Genomic DNA, 16,862 nt, shown 5'->3' on the forward strand with positions numbered 1-16,862 from the left:
AGTCACTCGCAGACATGCTCCAGTCTCTGTCTTCTCTTTCTGTCTTTCCATCGTTACTATAATGGCCTGTTTCTTAGAGATAGCTAGTCATGTGATTCTACTTATCATTCTTGGTGCATCTAATCCACTCCTACTCTCCAAACCCTGCACTAATCACTATGGCCATTACTTCTACCCAGAACACAGGCTCTCAAGAAGATTTTTCCTGCAGGTGTTGATTTGCAAAGATTTGACATCAATTTCACCATCTAAGAGGTCTACAAAAGGCCATTGAAACTGCCTCCAGACCCAACAAGCAGGGAAAAAAAAAGAAACACAGAATCACACAAACAATAAACACATTACGGAGATGTACTTGCATAGCATGTGACTTGATCTGAGATCGTGTGCTGGAACGAAAACAATTGCAGCGTGGAAGGTGTTTATAAGCCATTTAAAATAAAACACAAAAACCGTTAGATTCACTTCAACATTTAAATTTAATTTGTCAAAATATTTTCGTCACTTTGAGACTGCGACCTGTTCACTGACAAAATTCTGTGCTGCATCAAATATATTTCTTTTTTTATTTTTTTTAGTATTATTTGAATCTGATTCATTTCTCTTTGAATCTGTTCTGAAGAAAATATTCAATCATTACAAAAAATTTTCAAGTGAAAAAAGAAGTAGAAAAAATAAAATTATGATTGCAACTACAAGTACAGTTTTGGTACTTTTTGCTCTGAATAGATGTGGTGCAATGAAAATAATCATTTGAGAGTTGTATGAAAAGTATTCCAGGAACTTGTAAAACGATTTTCAGTTACTAGTTTTCAGATTCTGGACTTGATTGAGTAGCACCGGTACAAACATAAGGACTTAATCTGTGAACGACATTTAGTGTTCTGAGATGATGCAAAATTTCTTCTTGTTTTTTACGTTTATTTAGTATCTGTTTGCAGCATTCTTTGAATTCAGATGCAAATCGTTTATTATCATTCATATAATCAGCCAATGTACCAATATCAAGACGAAGTATTGCCTAAGAATAAAATAAGAATTGAAATATTATAATGAGTACTATTAAATATTGTAATTCATATTACAGAATAGGATAATAAACTTTTAATCTATGAAGATGAAAATATTTTGAATATTAACATCTGCACTACAGTTCAATCAGTTTGATCCCCAGTCTTCATCAACTCAATTGTGATCTCACTTGGCTTGAGAAGTCTTCTTGAGCATGGCATATCACCGAAGGTCTTGGTCACTTGTCATTGCCTCTGTGAGGCCCAACATTCAAAGATCATGCTTCACCACCTCATCCCATGTCCTTGGATCTACCTCTTCCAAAGGTTCCCTCCACCATCAGAGATCGGCACTTCTTCACACAGCTAACTCAGCCCACCCAGCAAATCTGCTGGCCTTATGCCAAAATTTGAAATTATTACTATTATTATTATTATTATTATTACTTAACATACTGAGTAAAATGCTTCATGGCATTTTATCCATCCTTACAATCTGAGTTCAAATTCCACCAAGGTCGATTTTGCCTTTCATCCTCTCAGGGTCAATAAAATAAGTACCAGTGGAGCACTGGGGTTGATGTAATCAACTTACTCCATCCCACTAACTTGACAGCCTTGTGGTGAAATTATTATTATTATTATCATTATCATCATTCTTTTCTTCATTTGGATGTCTATGGTGTTAGATACTTACATATTACATGCCATTATTATTATTTAGTAGTGGTAAAGTGGTGAGCTGGCAAAATTGGTAGATCACCGAACAAAATGCTTACCAGTTTATCTTCTGGCTCACTACATTCTGAGTTCAAATATCACCGAGGTTGACTCTACTTATCCTTTTGGGCTCGATAAAATAAGTACGAGTTCAGCAATGGAGTCAATGTAACTGGCTTTCTCCTCTAAATTACTGACCTACTGCCAAAATTAGAAAGAAAGGTGACAAGATGGCAGAGTCTTTAGCATGCCAGACATAATACTTAGCAGCAGTTCCTCTGGTCTTTACCTTCGGAGTTCAAATTCTGCCAAGGTCAACTTTGCCTTTCCTCCTTTCAGAATCGATGTAACTGACAAGCTCCCTCTCTCAAATTTCAGACCTTGTGTCTATTGTAGAAAGAATTACTATTTTGTAGTAGCCACAGTGATAGAAACCTGGATGCTTAGGGTTGGTTAAGGATTATCTGATACACAGTGGTAGAAAAGTGTATTCACCCAAGAAGTTAGAGAGGAAGATCATGTTGGAGTGTAGATAAGAAAGAGGTGGGTGGGGATCTCAGTTCATAATCATCAACATCATTTTAACATCTGTTGTCCATACAGGCATGGGTTGGACAGTGTGACCAGTGCTGGCAAGCCCGAGGGGGGGGGGGTTCCAGTCTGATTTGGCACAGTTTTTATGGCAGGATACCCTTCCAAACGCCAACCACTTTACAGAGTGTGCTGGGTGCTTTTATGTGACACTACATGGGCACTTTTATGTGGCACCGGACAGGAGCTTTTCTGTGACACTACGCAGACACTTTTATGTGACACCGCACAGGTGCTTCTATGTGTTGCCGCATGGGCGCATTTACATGTCGCCATATGGATGCTTCTATGTGTCACCACACAGGTGCTTTTACATAGCACCACAAAGTTATTTCTAATAATTAATGAAATGCAGATCACAGATCATTACCAAAAGTAATTACTAACAACAGAAATAATTTATTTACTTACCTCTAACTGACTATTTGAAAAGGATATACATTTAATAATATCTGAATGAATTCCAGACAACAAATTAACAATTTCGTTAGAAATATTGGTATCAGATGGTCCATCCGTGGTGTCAAAAGGAATATTAAATGAAGATGTAACTAAAAAGAAAACAAAGAATGTAGAATTAAATGTTGAAAATTGTGAAATCTATTACTGTTAATTAGATTATAATTTATGAATATATTGTAAATATAATAGTTTAAATATAATAATGTAAATTTAAAAAAATATTTAGTCTCTAAAGATTGGGTTACTTGTCTGAAAAATTATAATCTCATTGATGAAAGAGAATATGCATTATATTCAATGCCTACTTTCCATGCTAGTAAAGGTACATGGCTCAGTGGTTAGAGCATCGAGTTCACAATCATCAGGAGATAGTGAGTTTGATTCCAGGACCAGGCTGTGTGTTGGGTTCTTGAGCAAGAGACTTTATTTCACATTACTCCAATTCACTCAGTTGTAGAAATGAGTTGCAATGTCACTGGTGCCATACTGTATCAGTCTTTGCCTTTCCCTTGGGTAACACCGGTAGCATGGAGAGGGGAGTTTGATATGCATAGGAAACTACTACTTTTCCATAAACAACCTTGCCTGGAGTGGTGCCTCAGTGGGTAACTTTCTAGGTGCAATCCTGTGCTCATCCATGACTGAAGGGGGTCTTTACCCTTTTTACTTTCCACGCTGATAAACATATATATTACATGCAGTGCTTGAGAAGACCCATCAAGTCAAGTGAAATTGTAGTCATGGTCAATCCTGATGTCATGTAACTGGCACATAAAAAGCACTTTTCAAGCATTGGGCCTCATGGAGGCAAAGTGGCCGATGCCAGTGGCACATGAAAAGCTCCTTTTGAATGCTGGGCTTCATAGAGGCAATGATGAATGACCAAGACCATGGCATTATGTCATGCTTGAGAAGAAGACCTATCAAGTCAAGTAAAATCACAGTCATGGCAGATACTGGTATCACATAAATGGCACCCATGCCAGTGGCCTGTAAAACACCCATTACACTTTCGGAGTGGTTGGCGTTAGGAAGGGCATCCAGCCATAGAAACTGTGCCAAATCAGACTGGAGTTTGATGCAACCTTCCAGCTTGCCAGCCCTGGCCAAACTGTCCAGCCCATGCCAGCATGGACAACAGACATTAAATGATGATAATGATGATGATCATCATCATCATCATCGTTTAACGTCCGCTTTCCATGCTAGCATGGGTTGGACGATTTGACTGAGGACTGGTGAACCAGGTGGCTACACCAGGCTCCAATCTGATTTGGCAGAGTTTCTACAGCTGGATGCTTTTCCTAACGACAACCACTCCGAGAGTGTAGTGGGTGCTTTTACGTGCCACCGGCACGAAGGCCAGTCAGGTGGTACTGGCAACGGCCTCGCTCGAAATGATGTCTTTTACGTGCCACCTGCAAGATGATGATGATATATAATATGTAATATATGCAATCATTTTATATTCAGGTATACACCTTGTAGTATGCTGAAAAGTTACATGAGATGTACTTGCACCTACAATGCATCACAACTGTCTGTACAGCATCTCATCTGCAAGGTACCAGTGCATGATGAGTCAAAACCATCATTATAGTTCTGAATAAAAAGTCTTGTGAATTTTATTGTTTCTCTCATATTTTTTAATGTATGTATGTATAAGTGTAAAAAGTAAAGACCCCCTTCGGTCATGAATGACCATGGGATTGTACCTAGAAAGTTAACCGTCTGAGGCACATGTCTGGGCAAGGTTGTTTATGGAAGACCAGCAGTTGCCCATACATACCAGTCTTCCCTCTCCACACCACTGATGTTATCCAAGGGAAAAGCAAAGGCCGATACAGCTTGGTACCAGTGACATCACAACTCATTTCTACAGCTGAGTGACCTGGAGCAACGTGTGTGTGTATGTATGTATGTATGTATATATATATATATATATCCCGGCTTTAAGGGGATCATTAAAGGTCTGGTTGGAGACCCAACCTTCCAAGTTCTTTTACAGGGCTGAGGAAAACTGAAAGACTGCTGCAATAAGTGCGTGAATCTGAGTGGGGAAAAATGTTGAAGAAAATTATAATTAACTGATCCTCTTGTATTTTCTTTTTCCCAAACCCAGGAACTTTTCAGCACCCCCTCGTATATATATATATGAATATATATTGGAAATGTGCTGTGCGTGAGAAGACCCGGCAAGCCAAGTGAGATCGTTGCCAGTGCCCCTGGACTGGCTCTTGTGTGGGTGGCACATAAGATGTACCATCCTGAGCGTGACCATTGCCAGTACCGCCTGACTGGCCTTGTAGGGTTTTCGAGCGAGATCGTTGCCAGTGCCCCTGGACTGGCTCTTGTGCGGGTGGCACATAAAAGACACCATTTCGAGCGTGGCCGTTTTCGTGCGGGTGACACGTAAAAGCACCCACTACACTCTCTGAGTGGTTGGCGTTAGGAAGGGCATCCAGCTGTAGAAACTCTGCCAAATTAGATTGGAGCCTGGTGTAGCCATCCGGTTGCACCAGTCCTCAGTCAAATCGACCAACCCATGCTAGCATGGAAAGCGGACGTTAAACGATGATGATGATGATGATGATGATGCAGACACATACACACACACAGATACAACACTGACTTTCTGGACACTAAAGGTTTAGAACCTTTATAATCAACAATAATTTACAAGCAGGATTTTCAAATTCCTGCAGCTACCAGACTAGTTTATTGGTACAGTGTACAGTACAGTGTTAATAAACTTTCTTTTATAAATCATTTATACTAACGTACAAGTACCTGTATTTCATGTAACTCTTTTATTCTTTGAATTGTTTCAGTCATTTGATGGCAGCCATGCTGGAGCTAATGCCTTAAAGGATTTTAGACAAAGAAATCGACCACAGGACTTATTCTTTGTAAGCTAGTACTTATTCTATTGGTCTTTTCTGCTGAACCGCTAGGTTACAGTGACATAAAGACACCAGCATCGATTGTCAAGCAATGGTGGAGGGACAAACACAGACACACATACACAAATACATATATATATAAATATATGATAGGCTTCTTCTAGTTTCCATCTACCAAATCCTCTCACATGGCTATAGTAGAAGACACTTGCTCAAGGTGCGACACCATGGGACTGAACCCGGAACCATGTGGTTGAGAAGTAAGCTTCTTACCAGATAGCCACACCTGTAAATACCAAAGTATATTTAATGTTTGTTTAATTTAGAATGCGTTGTCAAAGGTAACCTCCCCTCGTTCAGGAGAATCAGTAATTCAGAAAGGTTTTTTTGGAAGCAAAGGTCCTAGAAAATCAATACCACTTGATAATCAGTGTTGGTTTGTTTATGTCCAAATTGTTCCCCAGACCATCACATAATAGTTGTCATGCCAGCATGGAAAACAGACATTAAATGATGATGATGATGATGATATTATTATTATTATCATCATGATTATTATTATTATTAGTAGTAGTAGAAGTAGTAGTAGTAGAAGTAGTAGTAGTAGTAGTAGTAGTAGTAGTATTGTGGAGGCATAATGGCCCAGTGGTTAGGGCAGCAGACTTGCAGTTATAGGATCATGGTTTCGATTCCCAGACGGAGCGCTGTGAGTGTTTATTGAGTGAAAACACCTAGGTCTCCACGAGGCTCCAACAGGCGTGGGGGGGGGGGTGAACCCTGCTGCATTCATTTACCACAACTTTCTCTCACTCTTACTTCCTGTTTCTGTTGTGCCTGTATTTCAAAGGGCCAGCCTTGTTATACTCTGTGTCACACTGAATCTCCCAAAGAACTACGATAAGGGTACACGTGTCTGTAGAGTGCTCAGCCACTTGCATGTTAACTTCATGAGCAGGCTTTTCCATTGATCGGATCAACTGGAACCCTTGTTGTTGTAACAGGCAGAGTGCCACGAGTAGTAGTAGGAGGGGGAGGAGGAGTAGCAGTAGTAGTAGGAGTAGCAGCAAGAAGAGTAGTAGTAGTAGTAGTAGTAGTAGTAGTAGTAGTAGTAGTAGTAGCAGCAGCAGCAGTAGTATTTTAATATACATTTTGTCATCAAACTATTTTATGAAATTCTTAGAATATACCAACCAGGATAAGGTGCTGTCCAGTTTTTTGAACCAAGAATCACCTGAAATACAGTATTTTCAGGAAGGTGGTTGAAGTATTCCTCATCATCTACTTCTGTGCCATCACACTCAAGGCAGATTCTTACCTTTTGTGATGGAGAAACATTGAACTTATTCCGAGCTGAAAAGTAAAACATGAATTGAACATAATACTGCATGTTTTTTATTAGTCATATTGACATATGAAAACAGACATAAAAAAAATTATGATGATAGTGAAGGAATTAGTAGAAACTCTATAAGATATATCTAGTGTAAGCAATAGTTGGATTAACTCTTTAGCATTTAATCCAGCCATATCCAGCCAAAATATTCTGCCTTTTTATGTTCAAACTGGTGAGATCCGACATCTCACACTTAGCCTACAACATCATAGTAAAAATAAATAATTGCAGCATTGATATCTTGAAGCCTCAAGACAATGCTTCATTAATTCAAAACAATGTGAATAAACAAGTATTACATTTGATAGAATAATCTGAATGCTAAAGGGTTAAAAGCAGGTTAACAGAAAAGGTATATTTCAAATAGAGCAGTTGCACTGGGATAGTAAGCACTTAGAGTGCCTAGGAAATAGAGTCCCCCAAATGCACAGTTGACTCCCTAGAAGGGGTTGGTAGTTTTTGCTACCTAGGTGACCAAATTAGCAATGTCCTGAAAGTATGGTAGCTGGAATAAGAACAATGGGGATGGGGGTTGATGTCCTGAAAGTATGGTAGCTAGAATAAGAACTAGGGATGGGGGGGGGGGTCCTGAAAGTATGGTAGCTGGAATAAGAGCAGGTAAGAGGAAGTTTAGGAGGCTATTACCTTTGCTGATAGAAAAGAGTTTATCTCTCAAGATCAAAGACAGACTGCATGATGGTTGTGTGCAAAATGCACTGCTGCACAGCAGCAAGACATGGACCTTGAGGGTGGAAGACATGTAAAGACTTGAAAGAAATGAGGTGAGCATCTTTATTGGATGTGCCATGTTATGTGCTTGAATGACAAAGTATAAATGAACTGAGAGACAAACTGAGTCTAAGAGGAGTCAGTTGTAGTGTATAAAATTATGTTGGTGCAGGCATACGAAGTGAATGGAGGATAACAGCTGCAAAAACAACTGTCAAACATTTAAAGTGAATGGCACCAGCAGGAGGAAGAGACCAGGGAAAATTTGGGATGTTGCAAAATGATTTCAAGATGGTACATCTGTCAAAGGAGATGACTGAAAAGCATGTCCACAGGTGATATGCAATGTTGCAAAAGACCTGACCTCCCACACACATTTAGTGCACATGCCCCTCACTTCACTACACCTATTCTGTGCCCTCTGAACATGCATCCCCACCCACTTGTCCATTCCATACCTTCACACCCCAGAGTCATCTATTTCCCTAACCACTATGCCTATTCTGTACCCTCCCATCTCCCCTACTCACCATGCCATGATACTCATAACTGAGAGGAAAGTGCTCAGCATGGCTGTGGAGTAAGAAGTTTGCTTCCCAATCTTGGTTCAGTCCCACTACATGACACCTTGAGCAAGTGTCTCCTTCTATAGATCCAGGCCAACCAAAGCCTTGTGAGTGGATTTGGTAAACAAAAACTGAAAGAAGCCCCTTGTATGTATATATGTGTGCACATGTGTATGTATGTGCGTGTGTCTTTGTGCTTGCTCCCCGCAACCATCTGGCAATTGGTGTTACTTTATCTACATCCCTGTACCATAGCAGTTCAGCAAAAGGAGACCGATAGAATAAGTACCAGACTTACTAATGACTGAAACAACTAAAAGATAAAAAGGTAAGATTGGATATCTCCCTTCCCCATACATCAATCACCCATATCCTGCTACCTTCTCCACCTTCCCAATTCATATTTCATGATACTTAAGTGGGGAGTGAGTGCACACTGGTAACATTTACCTGCCTTCTTTCACTCTTCCATCACCATGTTTGTTTGGACATATTACCTTGAGGATAAACACTGGCTCTTCATCATTAATTTATCTATCTCTCCTCTGCACCATTCATCCCACTCCATATATAACATGGATTAGCACTGCATCCCCCCTATTCAACCTCCTCATCTTCCCGCCTCACTCTCTCATTAATCTTCTAATACTACCTTTCCTCCAGCCCATTACCTACTTCTATCTTATCTTTCCTTCGTGCACCACTTTACCTGCTCATATATAACATGGGGTAGCATTATACCTACTCCTACTCAACCCTCCCCCACTCTGTCATCACACTTTCTTTCTCACTAATCCCCTGATGCTACTTTCATTTACTTCCAATTACTCCCTTTCCTGAACAAATAGACCTATATAACTCTAAGAACTGTCTTGGACCCTAATGAACCATCCAACCAATAGCAAACAGACTGACTCATCCCTTCACTGGATTCATCTACTCACCCCATTGTCCCCTCCCTCTCTCCTTCATGCTTACTCCTAATGTTACTTTTCTCCTTCCCTTCCTGTCTCCTCTACTCCCATCCCAAAACTGATCCCTCTGTTATTCATTCCATTAACATCTCACAGTAAATCTGTTCCTTTCCATCACAAGTTGCTACTCTCTTTCTCTTTGCAATCTGCAATGACCCTAACAGTACTGATACCACAGAAAGTGCCGGGTAAACTCTAAATGTTGACCGGGTTCATTAGTCTTGCTCATGACAAGGCAACCTTTGTAGCCCTGTACCACAAAAATGCATCCAATATACTAAGTAAAGTGATTGGTGTTGAGAAGGGCATAGAGCTGTAGAAACCATACCAAATATGAGATATTGGAAGAAGACATGGACTTCCAGCCTGTTGAATTCTGTCAAACTGTTCTATCCATGCCAGCTTGGAAAGTGGACATTAAAAAATGGATATTGATGATGATGAAGATGTAGCCTGAATACCATTACTGAATGAATCAGTAAACCTTAACAGCATGTAAAAGTGGCTTTTGAAGAGGCAAGAAAGAAGCTGAAACTTGCAGCATCTGATGCATTCAAAAAAAAAAGAGAGAAGGTAAAGTGAAAGGGAAGTAAGAGCAGCTTGAGTAGCTGAGTTCCATTCACTTGAGTACTGACTGCTAGGTTTTCCAATGAAATATGCAATGCTAATTTTTTCCAAATAAGAATGATATATTCTTATATTTATCTTCAGTATTCATATATACATTATTTCATATGTCTATACATACAGGAATGTCTTTTATGGCCATATGCCCACTCCCTCTCCCAGCCGAAAAGTTTTTTGTTTTGCCAGTGCCACATAAAATGCACTCATGTCGATGCCACATAGAATACACTCATGTTGGTGCTAAGTAAAATGCACTTGTGCCAGTGGCATGTATATAAAGACCCAGCACACTTTGTGAAGTAGTTTGCATTAGGATGGGCATCCAGCTGTGGAACCCATGCCAAAACAGACAATTGGAACCTGGACAGCTTCTGTCAAATCATCCAACCCATGCCAACATGGAAAATGGACATTAAACGATAATGATGATGAGTATTCATAATGGTAAGTCAATAGATGAGGTTCAGAAGAGAATCTCAATGATCCATATGGTCTGGTATTTAACTCTAGTCTTTGTACTTTTAAGTTATTAACTGAGAGATCATAGGAGGAATCGAACCTGGCACATAATGTATAGTAGCTAATTACCAACCTAGTAGACAAGGCTTTTTGAGAGTTATATGTCTTGGCCAGTACTGAGGACAGTTTATAAACTCTCAGTTGGTTGCCTGCTACTCTGTCCACTAGGTCTCACTTCATTGAACAATAATTGAAGTCTAAGGGAAACCAGAAGGAAAAATTTATTGCAGGAATATGGGCAGAGTCTCTGACACCAACTCACTGCCTAAGAAGTGAATCCAAAATCTTTATGTTCAGGCATGGAAATAGTTATAAATAACAAACAGAACCTTATCAGGGATTGATGATGTCAGCAAGCAACTAAGCATTCTGGTTTCTTTTAAGCACATTAAGAATTTGTTTTTATCAATAGCTCAGCTGAGCATCAAAGTTGTAAACAACCTAACCATTTTGGGATAAACAACATATTGGATTGTCATTAGCAATTTCATAGTTGGTGGCTTTTCTTTGACAGACCAATGGGAACATATCTATGGTTTATCTGGTAACTGACTCATAGTTCTAACACGGCTAGGATGAATTGCAGCAGGAACTTATGTCATCACTACAGTATTCAAATACAACTACTGACACAGATATCTTATACAGACACATACGAACTGATTCACTAGATGTAAATGTCATTTTTTTGTTAACAATTAATATTTTTACATAGGAGTATCACACGGATTTTGGTTTTTCTGTCAACCAATTTTGTCATTACAGATCACTTATTTTAGCTTCTTAATAAAACAAATCGGCTACTCAGTTTTTGTTCATCAGTACTACTGGATCAAGTAAAAACTACAGAACTGGGAGTTACACATTTCTTTTACCTACCCTTCTCTTTGAATGGAAAGTACACATTTGAATTTCAGAGACAGATCTTTGGTCTTCAAGGTTACTCTCAGTACATCATACCCTTCATTTCTAACAGTAGACTAATATTTCCTTATTGGCAATGTGTGTGTGTGTGTGTGTGTGTGTGTGTGTGTGTGCGTGAGAGAGAGAGAGATTAAGCAGTCTTGATATGTTTTGTAAGGTAAACTTCTTTCAGAAGACAACAATTTACTTCGAAATCTAGGGAAACAATCTAAAGAGAAACAAACCAACCTTTTTCAATTAGATCAGTAAAGCCATTGGCAACTACACCTTTGCGAACAATCCGTTTAGCATCCCACACTTTATATTGTGTTGATCCAGACATCCTGTTGAAATATATTAATAAAATACCAGTCATAGCAGCTCATATAATTTGGTCATCAAAATTACATAAATTTTCAAGGAACTGTAACATAATATATAAACAAAGATGAATATTATTATAACAATTTCTTTTTTTAATCTTATTTATTCTATAACATTATCATTTCAGAATATTTTAAATGCTTCCTACTTCAGGTTTTTTTCTTCAAATTATCTGAAGATCACTATATTTGAAGTCAGTCTATTATTTACTAGAAATATGTATCTGCCTATGAGAAGAACGGTCATAGTTGCAGAAGTGGAAATATATAGTGAAAGAACAAAATCTGTTTTTTGAATACTTATTGTGTGAAGCCCAGACAAGGTGACACAAGAACTCTCATATACACATAGACACATGATGAACTTTTAGTCTCTGCCTTACAAATCTACTCCTAAGGCTATGGTTGGCCTGAGGCTGTAGCAGAGGACGCCTGCCCAAAGTGACAGAAGGTGCTATGAAGAAGCAATATATATATTGCCATCCACTTAAGAAAACACATAGTAAATAATCCACAAGCACTCAAGCAAACTGAGTCCTCAACTTGTCCCATTTGCCAAAAGGTTTGCAAGGCATCAACAGGCCTCAAGAGACACACTCATGTCCATAGAACATGATTACCACTTCATTTTACTGAACCCTCATTTGTTGTTCACGACGAGGGAATCCATCATATATAGGCGTGTGTGTATGTATGTATATATATATATATATTAATAGTTATTGTCTGCTTGCGAAGACCTGTTGAGGCAAGTGAATTTGAAACTGAAATTGAACCGAATTCGACAACTGGCACCCATGCTAACCTCTCCTTCATTGGACACTAAACTCTGCTTGCGAAGACCTGTTGGGGCAAGTGAAATCGAAATCGTAATTGAACTATATTCGATGACTGGCACCTGTGCCAGTGGAGCACCAACAGCACTGTCCGAACATGATCATTGCCAGAGCAGCTGCCTGGCTTCCATGCTAGTGGCACGTAAATAGCACCATTTGAGCATGATCGTTACCAGCGTCGCCTTACTAGCATGTTAGAAAGTCATTCGACCGAGGTTGTTGCCAGTGCCGCTGGACTGGCTCCTGTGGAGGTGGCACGTAAAAAAAACTCCATTTTGGGCGTGGCCGTTGTCAGTACCGCGTGACTGGCCTTTGTGCCGGTGGCACATAAAAGCACCCACTACACTCTCGGAGTGATTGGCGTTAGGAAGGGCATCCAGCTGTAGAAACTCTGCCTGATCAGATTGGAGCCTGGTGCAGCTATCCAGTTCACCAGTCCTCAGTCAAATCATCCAACCCATGCTAGCATGGAAAGCGGACGTTAAACGATGATGATGATTGCCAAGCTAACATGGCAGTCCAGAAAAATAGGATGAATGCTGCCGTTGATGAACCTGTGTCCATTATAACCTTCAAACAGGGAAGGTCAGCCACTTCCCCTTGCTGGTCTGGCATCTACAGACTAGTTTCAGGGTATTTGCCCTTTATCAATGTAGAGCAGCCAAACCAAGTAGATGTCGCTACTGACCGTGTGTTCAAAGGATTATTTACCTAAATTCAGTACATGGTAGACACAACGGGGTTCAAAACATTGCCCAAAGGTTAGCTGTTACCTGCTACATTTGTAAGTCGGTTAATATAAAGATCTTCACCCGTTAACAAAAAAAAAAAACAGCCTACTAGGTGTTAACAACTGTGTAGAAAACGAATGACAAAAAAAATTTGCGCAAACGGGGAGAGAACTTTCGGAAAATTCACAAGATTCGATTTTTCCGTCATAACTTTCGGGAAAATGGATATATATTGATTTTTTTTTTTTTTACGGAATCCCACGTTTTTGGTTATGGAGGGTCCGATTCTGAAAAAAATTTTCAAAAATCGGATTTTCAAACTTCAATCCCCCCCTCCCCCCGCCCAATTCTAGTTTTCTATATTCCTAATCTCCGTATTTTCCCACCGTAGATTGATTGAAAAAAAAAATCGAAAAAAGTTTTTTAAAAAAACCAATTTAATTTCACGTGAATTACTTCGTCATATTACTGCGGGAAATTACTCTGAAAGAAATCTTTGCAGAAAGGTGAGTAGATTGATTACATATTTCTTTCATTATGTTATAGCAGTTTTATGAGATTTGACTATTATTTCTAGCATGTGGATAGCCTGCTTGAAGGCTAAGGCCGGAGAATTTAAATTTTGAAACTGCGATTTTTGAAAATTTTTTTTTTTTTCAGAATCGGATCTTCCATAACCAAAAACGTAGGATTCCGTAAAACAAAATCAGGAGTGGCTGTGTGGTAAGTAGCGCAGGAGTGGCTGAGTGATAAGTAGCTTGCTAAAGAACAGTGTACGAGGTTCATAGCCTCAATGTGAAAATTTAATTTTATAAAGAACATTGATTTAGAGAAGCAGAGTTCGGCGGGCGGCTCCTGTTTTCTCCCATTAATACCATATTAATCACCATTCATCTCATCTCATTAATGTTTTTGTCCAGCCCGCAGCTACTCTCTGTGTACTGCCTTTATGGCAAATAAAAATGAAATAAAGTAGCTTACTAACCTACCACATGGTTCCGGGTTCAGACCCACTGCGTGGCACTTTGGGCAAGTGTCTTCTACTATAGCCTCGGGCCGACCCGAGACTATAGACGGAAACTGAAAAGAAGCCCGTCGTATATATATATATATATATATATATATATATATATATATATATATTACGGAGATGCACTTGCATAGCAAGTGACCTGATCTGAGATCGTGTGCTGGAACGAAAACAATTGCAGCGTGGAAGGTGTTTATAAGCCATTTAAAATAAAATCCGTTAGATTCACTTCAACATTTAAATTTAATTTGTCAAAATATTTTCGTCGCTTTGAGACCGCGACCTGTTCACTGACAAAATTCTGTGCTGCATCTGAGAAAGTAATAGTTAGTTCATGATATATGTACATGTGTATGTATGTATGTATGTATGTATGTATGTATGTATACACATGTACATATATATCATGAACTAACTATTACTTTCTCAGATGCAGCACAGAATTTTGTCAGTGAACAGGTCGCGGTCTCAAAGCGACGAAAATATTTTGACAAATTAAATTTAAATGTTGAAGTGAATCTAACGGATTTTGTGTGTTATTTTAAATGTCTTATAAACACCTTCCACGCTGCAATTGTATGTATATATATATATATATATATATATATATAAATGTATGTATATGTTTGTGTGTCTGTGTTTGCCCCCCCCCCCCAACATCGCTTGACAACCGATGCTGGTGTTTACGTCCCCGTTATCTAGCGGGTCGGCAAAGTGACCGATAGAATAAGTATTAGGCTTACAAAGAATAAGTCCTGGGATCGATTTGCTCGACTAAAGGCGATGCTCCTGCATGGCCGCAGTCAAATGACTGGAACAAATAAAAGAATAAGAGAATGTGCATTTTCCCGACAGTTATGACAGAAAAATCGGATCTTGTGAATTTTCCGAAAGTCCTCCCCCCCCCCCGGGTTCGTTTGCGCAAATTTTATTTTTGTCATATTCGTTTACTACACAGTTAACACCCAGCAGGCTGGGGGGGGGGTCTGCTTTTTATTAACGGGTGATCATCTTTATATTAACCCGTAAGTCTTTATATGTAACAGAGAGAGGAAGTTCACTAGAGTTCGCTACAAAGGTATTGTATGTTTTGAAGACATTTGGTTGCTATTTCTAGCAAAAAGAATGACCTGGTAGAGGTTTCTTCGCTGAATTCAAACTTTACGAGTAGAAGTAATAAATGCCTGTTGTTGGCACAGAATAGATTCTTTGCTTTCTTTTTAGATAGCACGCGCATATGTGACAGAGGAGAGGAAAACTTTTAAATTTTGTGTGTCTGTGTTTGTTACAATTTTGTTACATGGTTTGTTTTCAATAAACTTACTTTAAATTTTGCTGTCACCTAACTCCATAAATTGGAGTTGGGATGAAAGCAAAAATAGGCATTAACATGAGTGAATTTGATTTCTTAAAGACCCGCATAGCAAATTATAAAGGGCAACCGAACTTGTTTTCATCCCCTTCATCAGCAGCGTTACACAATATTTACAACTGGGAATCAAAACCGAATCCTGGGCCTTCGTTGGGAATTGTTCTTGCTCGGGTCAAACGCTTTAGTTTAACCGGAATTTGTTTACCTGTTACTAAACAATATCGCTATTTTGACAAAAAAAAAGTAACGATAACAGAAAATCCAATTAGTTAAGTTAACATGGAAATAAAATATTTTACCTATGAAGTTCAAGATGAGAAACTGGACTCATTCTAACTCGAATGAAGTGGAATAGAAAATGTAAATATAATAAAATAGGAAGCTAAAACAACATACGAGAAACAACAGTATGTCAGCAGATAGTCAACACTCAAACTATTCGAAAAATATCGTTCTTAATCAGGATATGATGAAATAAACATTGGCGTATTTCCAGTTAACACAAGCACTGATGTTTGTTTTCATGCTATTAACACCTACTTTATATAATTCGTGTTATTAATGCCTACTTTATTACCGCGTGTAAACTAAACATTGTATATTAAATCGTTTGGTGTTAATCAAACTGAACTAGCGCCAATATTTGAATACGAAAACAGAAAATAGTAATTAAACAGGATACCTTTAAGGAAGTGTTAAACCGATTCTTAATTTCAGTTGATATTCAAAACTAATTTATTTGTTCTAGTTTGACTGCGAGACAGAATTAGAAGAGCGCCGGGCTAATTGTTACGCGGTATCTTGTTCCACCCGTTACCGATCTGACTGCCAATCCTGCCTTTGTCGATGATGTAAATACCATTTAAGTGCGGTGATCCATTAAATCGATTTTACCCTTCTCCATAATATGTGTTTATTTTTGCCAAAATGGGAATTCGATGAAGGGTCACAATTGAAGAACGATAACTCTTCTTTGATTCACACTAGATTATCTTGTTGGCACACCGTCGCTTACGACGTCGAGGATTCCAGTTGTGGAAATGTCCTCGTCTCGAAAATTCGCCTCATTAAAATATACAGAATTATTTGGGACGTCCATTATAAAACAAACTA

General features: G+C 38.9%; 1 protein-coding gene and 1 long non-coding RNA gene across 3 annotated transcripts; one reads left to right on the top strand and one right to left on the bottom strand.

Moving 5' to 3' along the window:
- Positions 1–460: 460 nt before the first annotated feature.
- Positions 461–16,727, bottom strand: LOC106873662 (uncharacterized). Of its 2 annotated transcripts, XM_089353821.1 has the most exons (6): positions 16,432–16,727; positions 16,049–16,081; positions 11,647–11,741; positions 6,878–7,036; positions 2,733–2,872; positions 461–1,021 (listed from the first exon to the last, which is right to left on the bottom strand). In XM_089353821.1, the coding sequence occupies exons 2-6, from the start codon at positions 16,078–16,080 to the stop codon at positions 806–808; spliced, it is 642 nt and encodes a 213-aa protein (XP_089209947.1). In that variant the 5' UTR covers position 16,081; positions 16,432–16,727; the 3' UTR covers positions 461–805. The 2 variants fall into 2 exon arrangements, with proteins under 2 accessions (XP_089209947.1, XP_014776610.1); XM_014921124.3 differs by lacking the exon at positions 16,049–16,081 and having other exon boundaries at positions 16,432–16,724.
- Positions 13,265–14,335, top strand: LOC149135044 (uncharacterized). Its single transcript, XR_016242248.1, has 2 exons — positions 13,265–13,853; positions 14,008–14,335. It is a non-coding gene; the product is annotated as an uncharacterized LOC149135044 (long non-coding RNA).
- Positions 16,728–16,862: the final 135 nt, after the last annotated feature.

The sequence above is a fragment of the Octopus bimaculoides genome, chromosome 6, assembly GCF_046866305.1.
Source record: "Octopus bimaculoides isolate indiv1 chromosome 6, ASM4686630v1, whole genome shotgun sequence".
NCBI lineage: Eukaryota > Metazoa > Mollusca > Cephalopoda > Octopoda > Octopodidae > Octopus > Octopus bimaculoides.

Excerpts from the sequence above, each read along its gene's own strand:
- LOC106873662 (XM_089353821.1), bottom strand. The coding sequence starts at position 16,080 with ATGAGTCCAGTTTCTCATCTTGAACTTCATAG. Across the intron at positions 2,873-6,877 it reads CTGGACAGCACCTTATCCTG|TTACATCTTCATTTAATATT; the intron begins GTTGGTATATTC and ends TTTTCTTTTTAG. Across the intron at positions 1,022-2,732 it reads TTTCAAATAGTCAGTTAGAG|GCAATACTTCGTCTTGATAT; the intron begins GTAAGTAAATAA and ends TTTTATTCTTAG.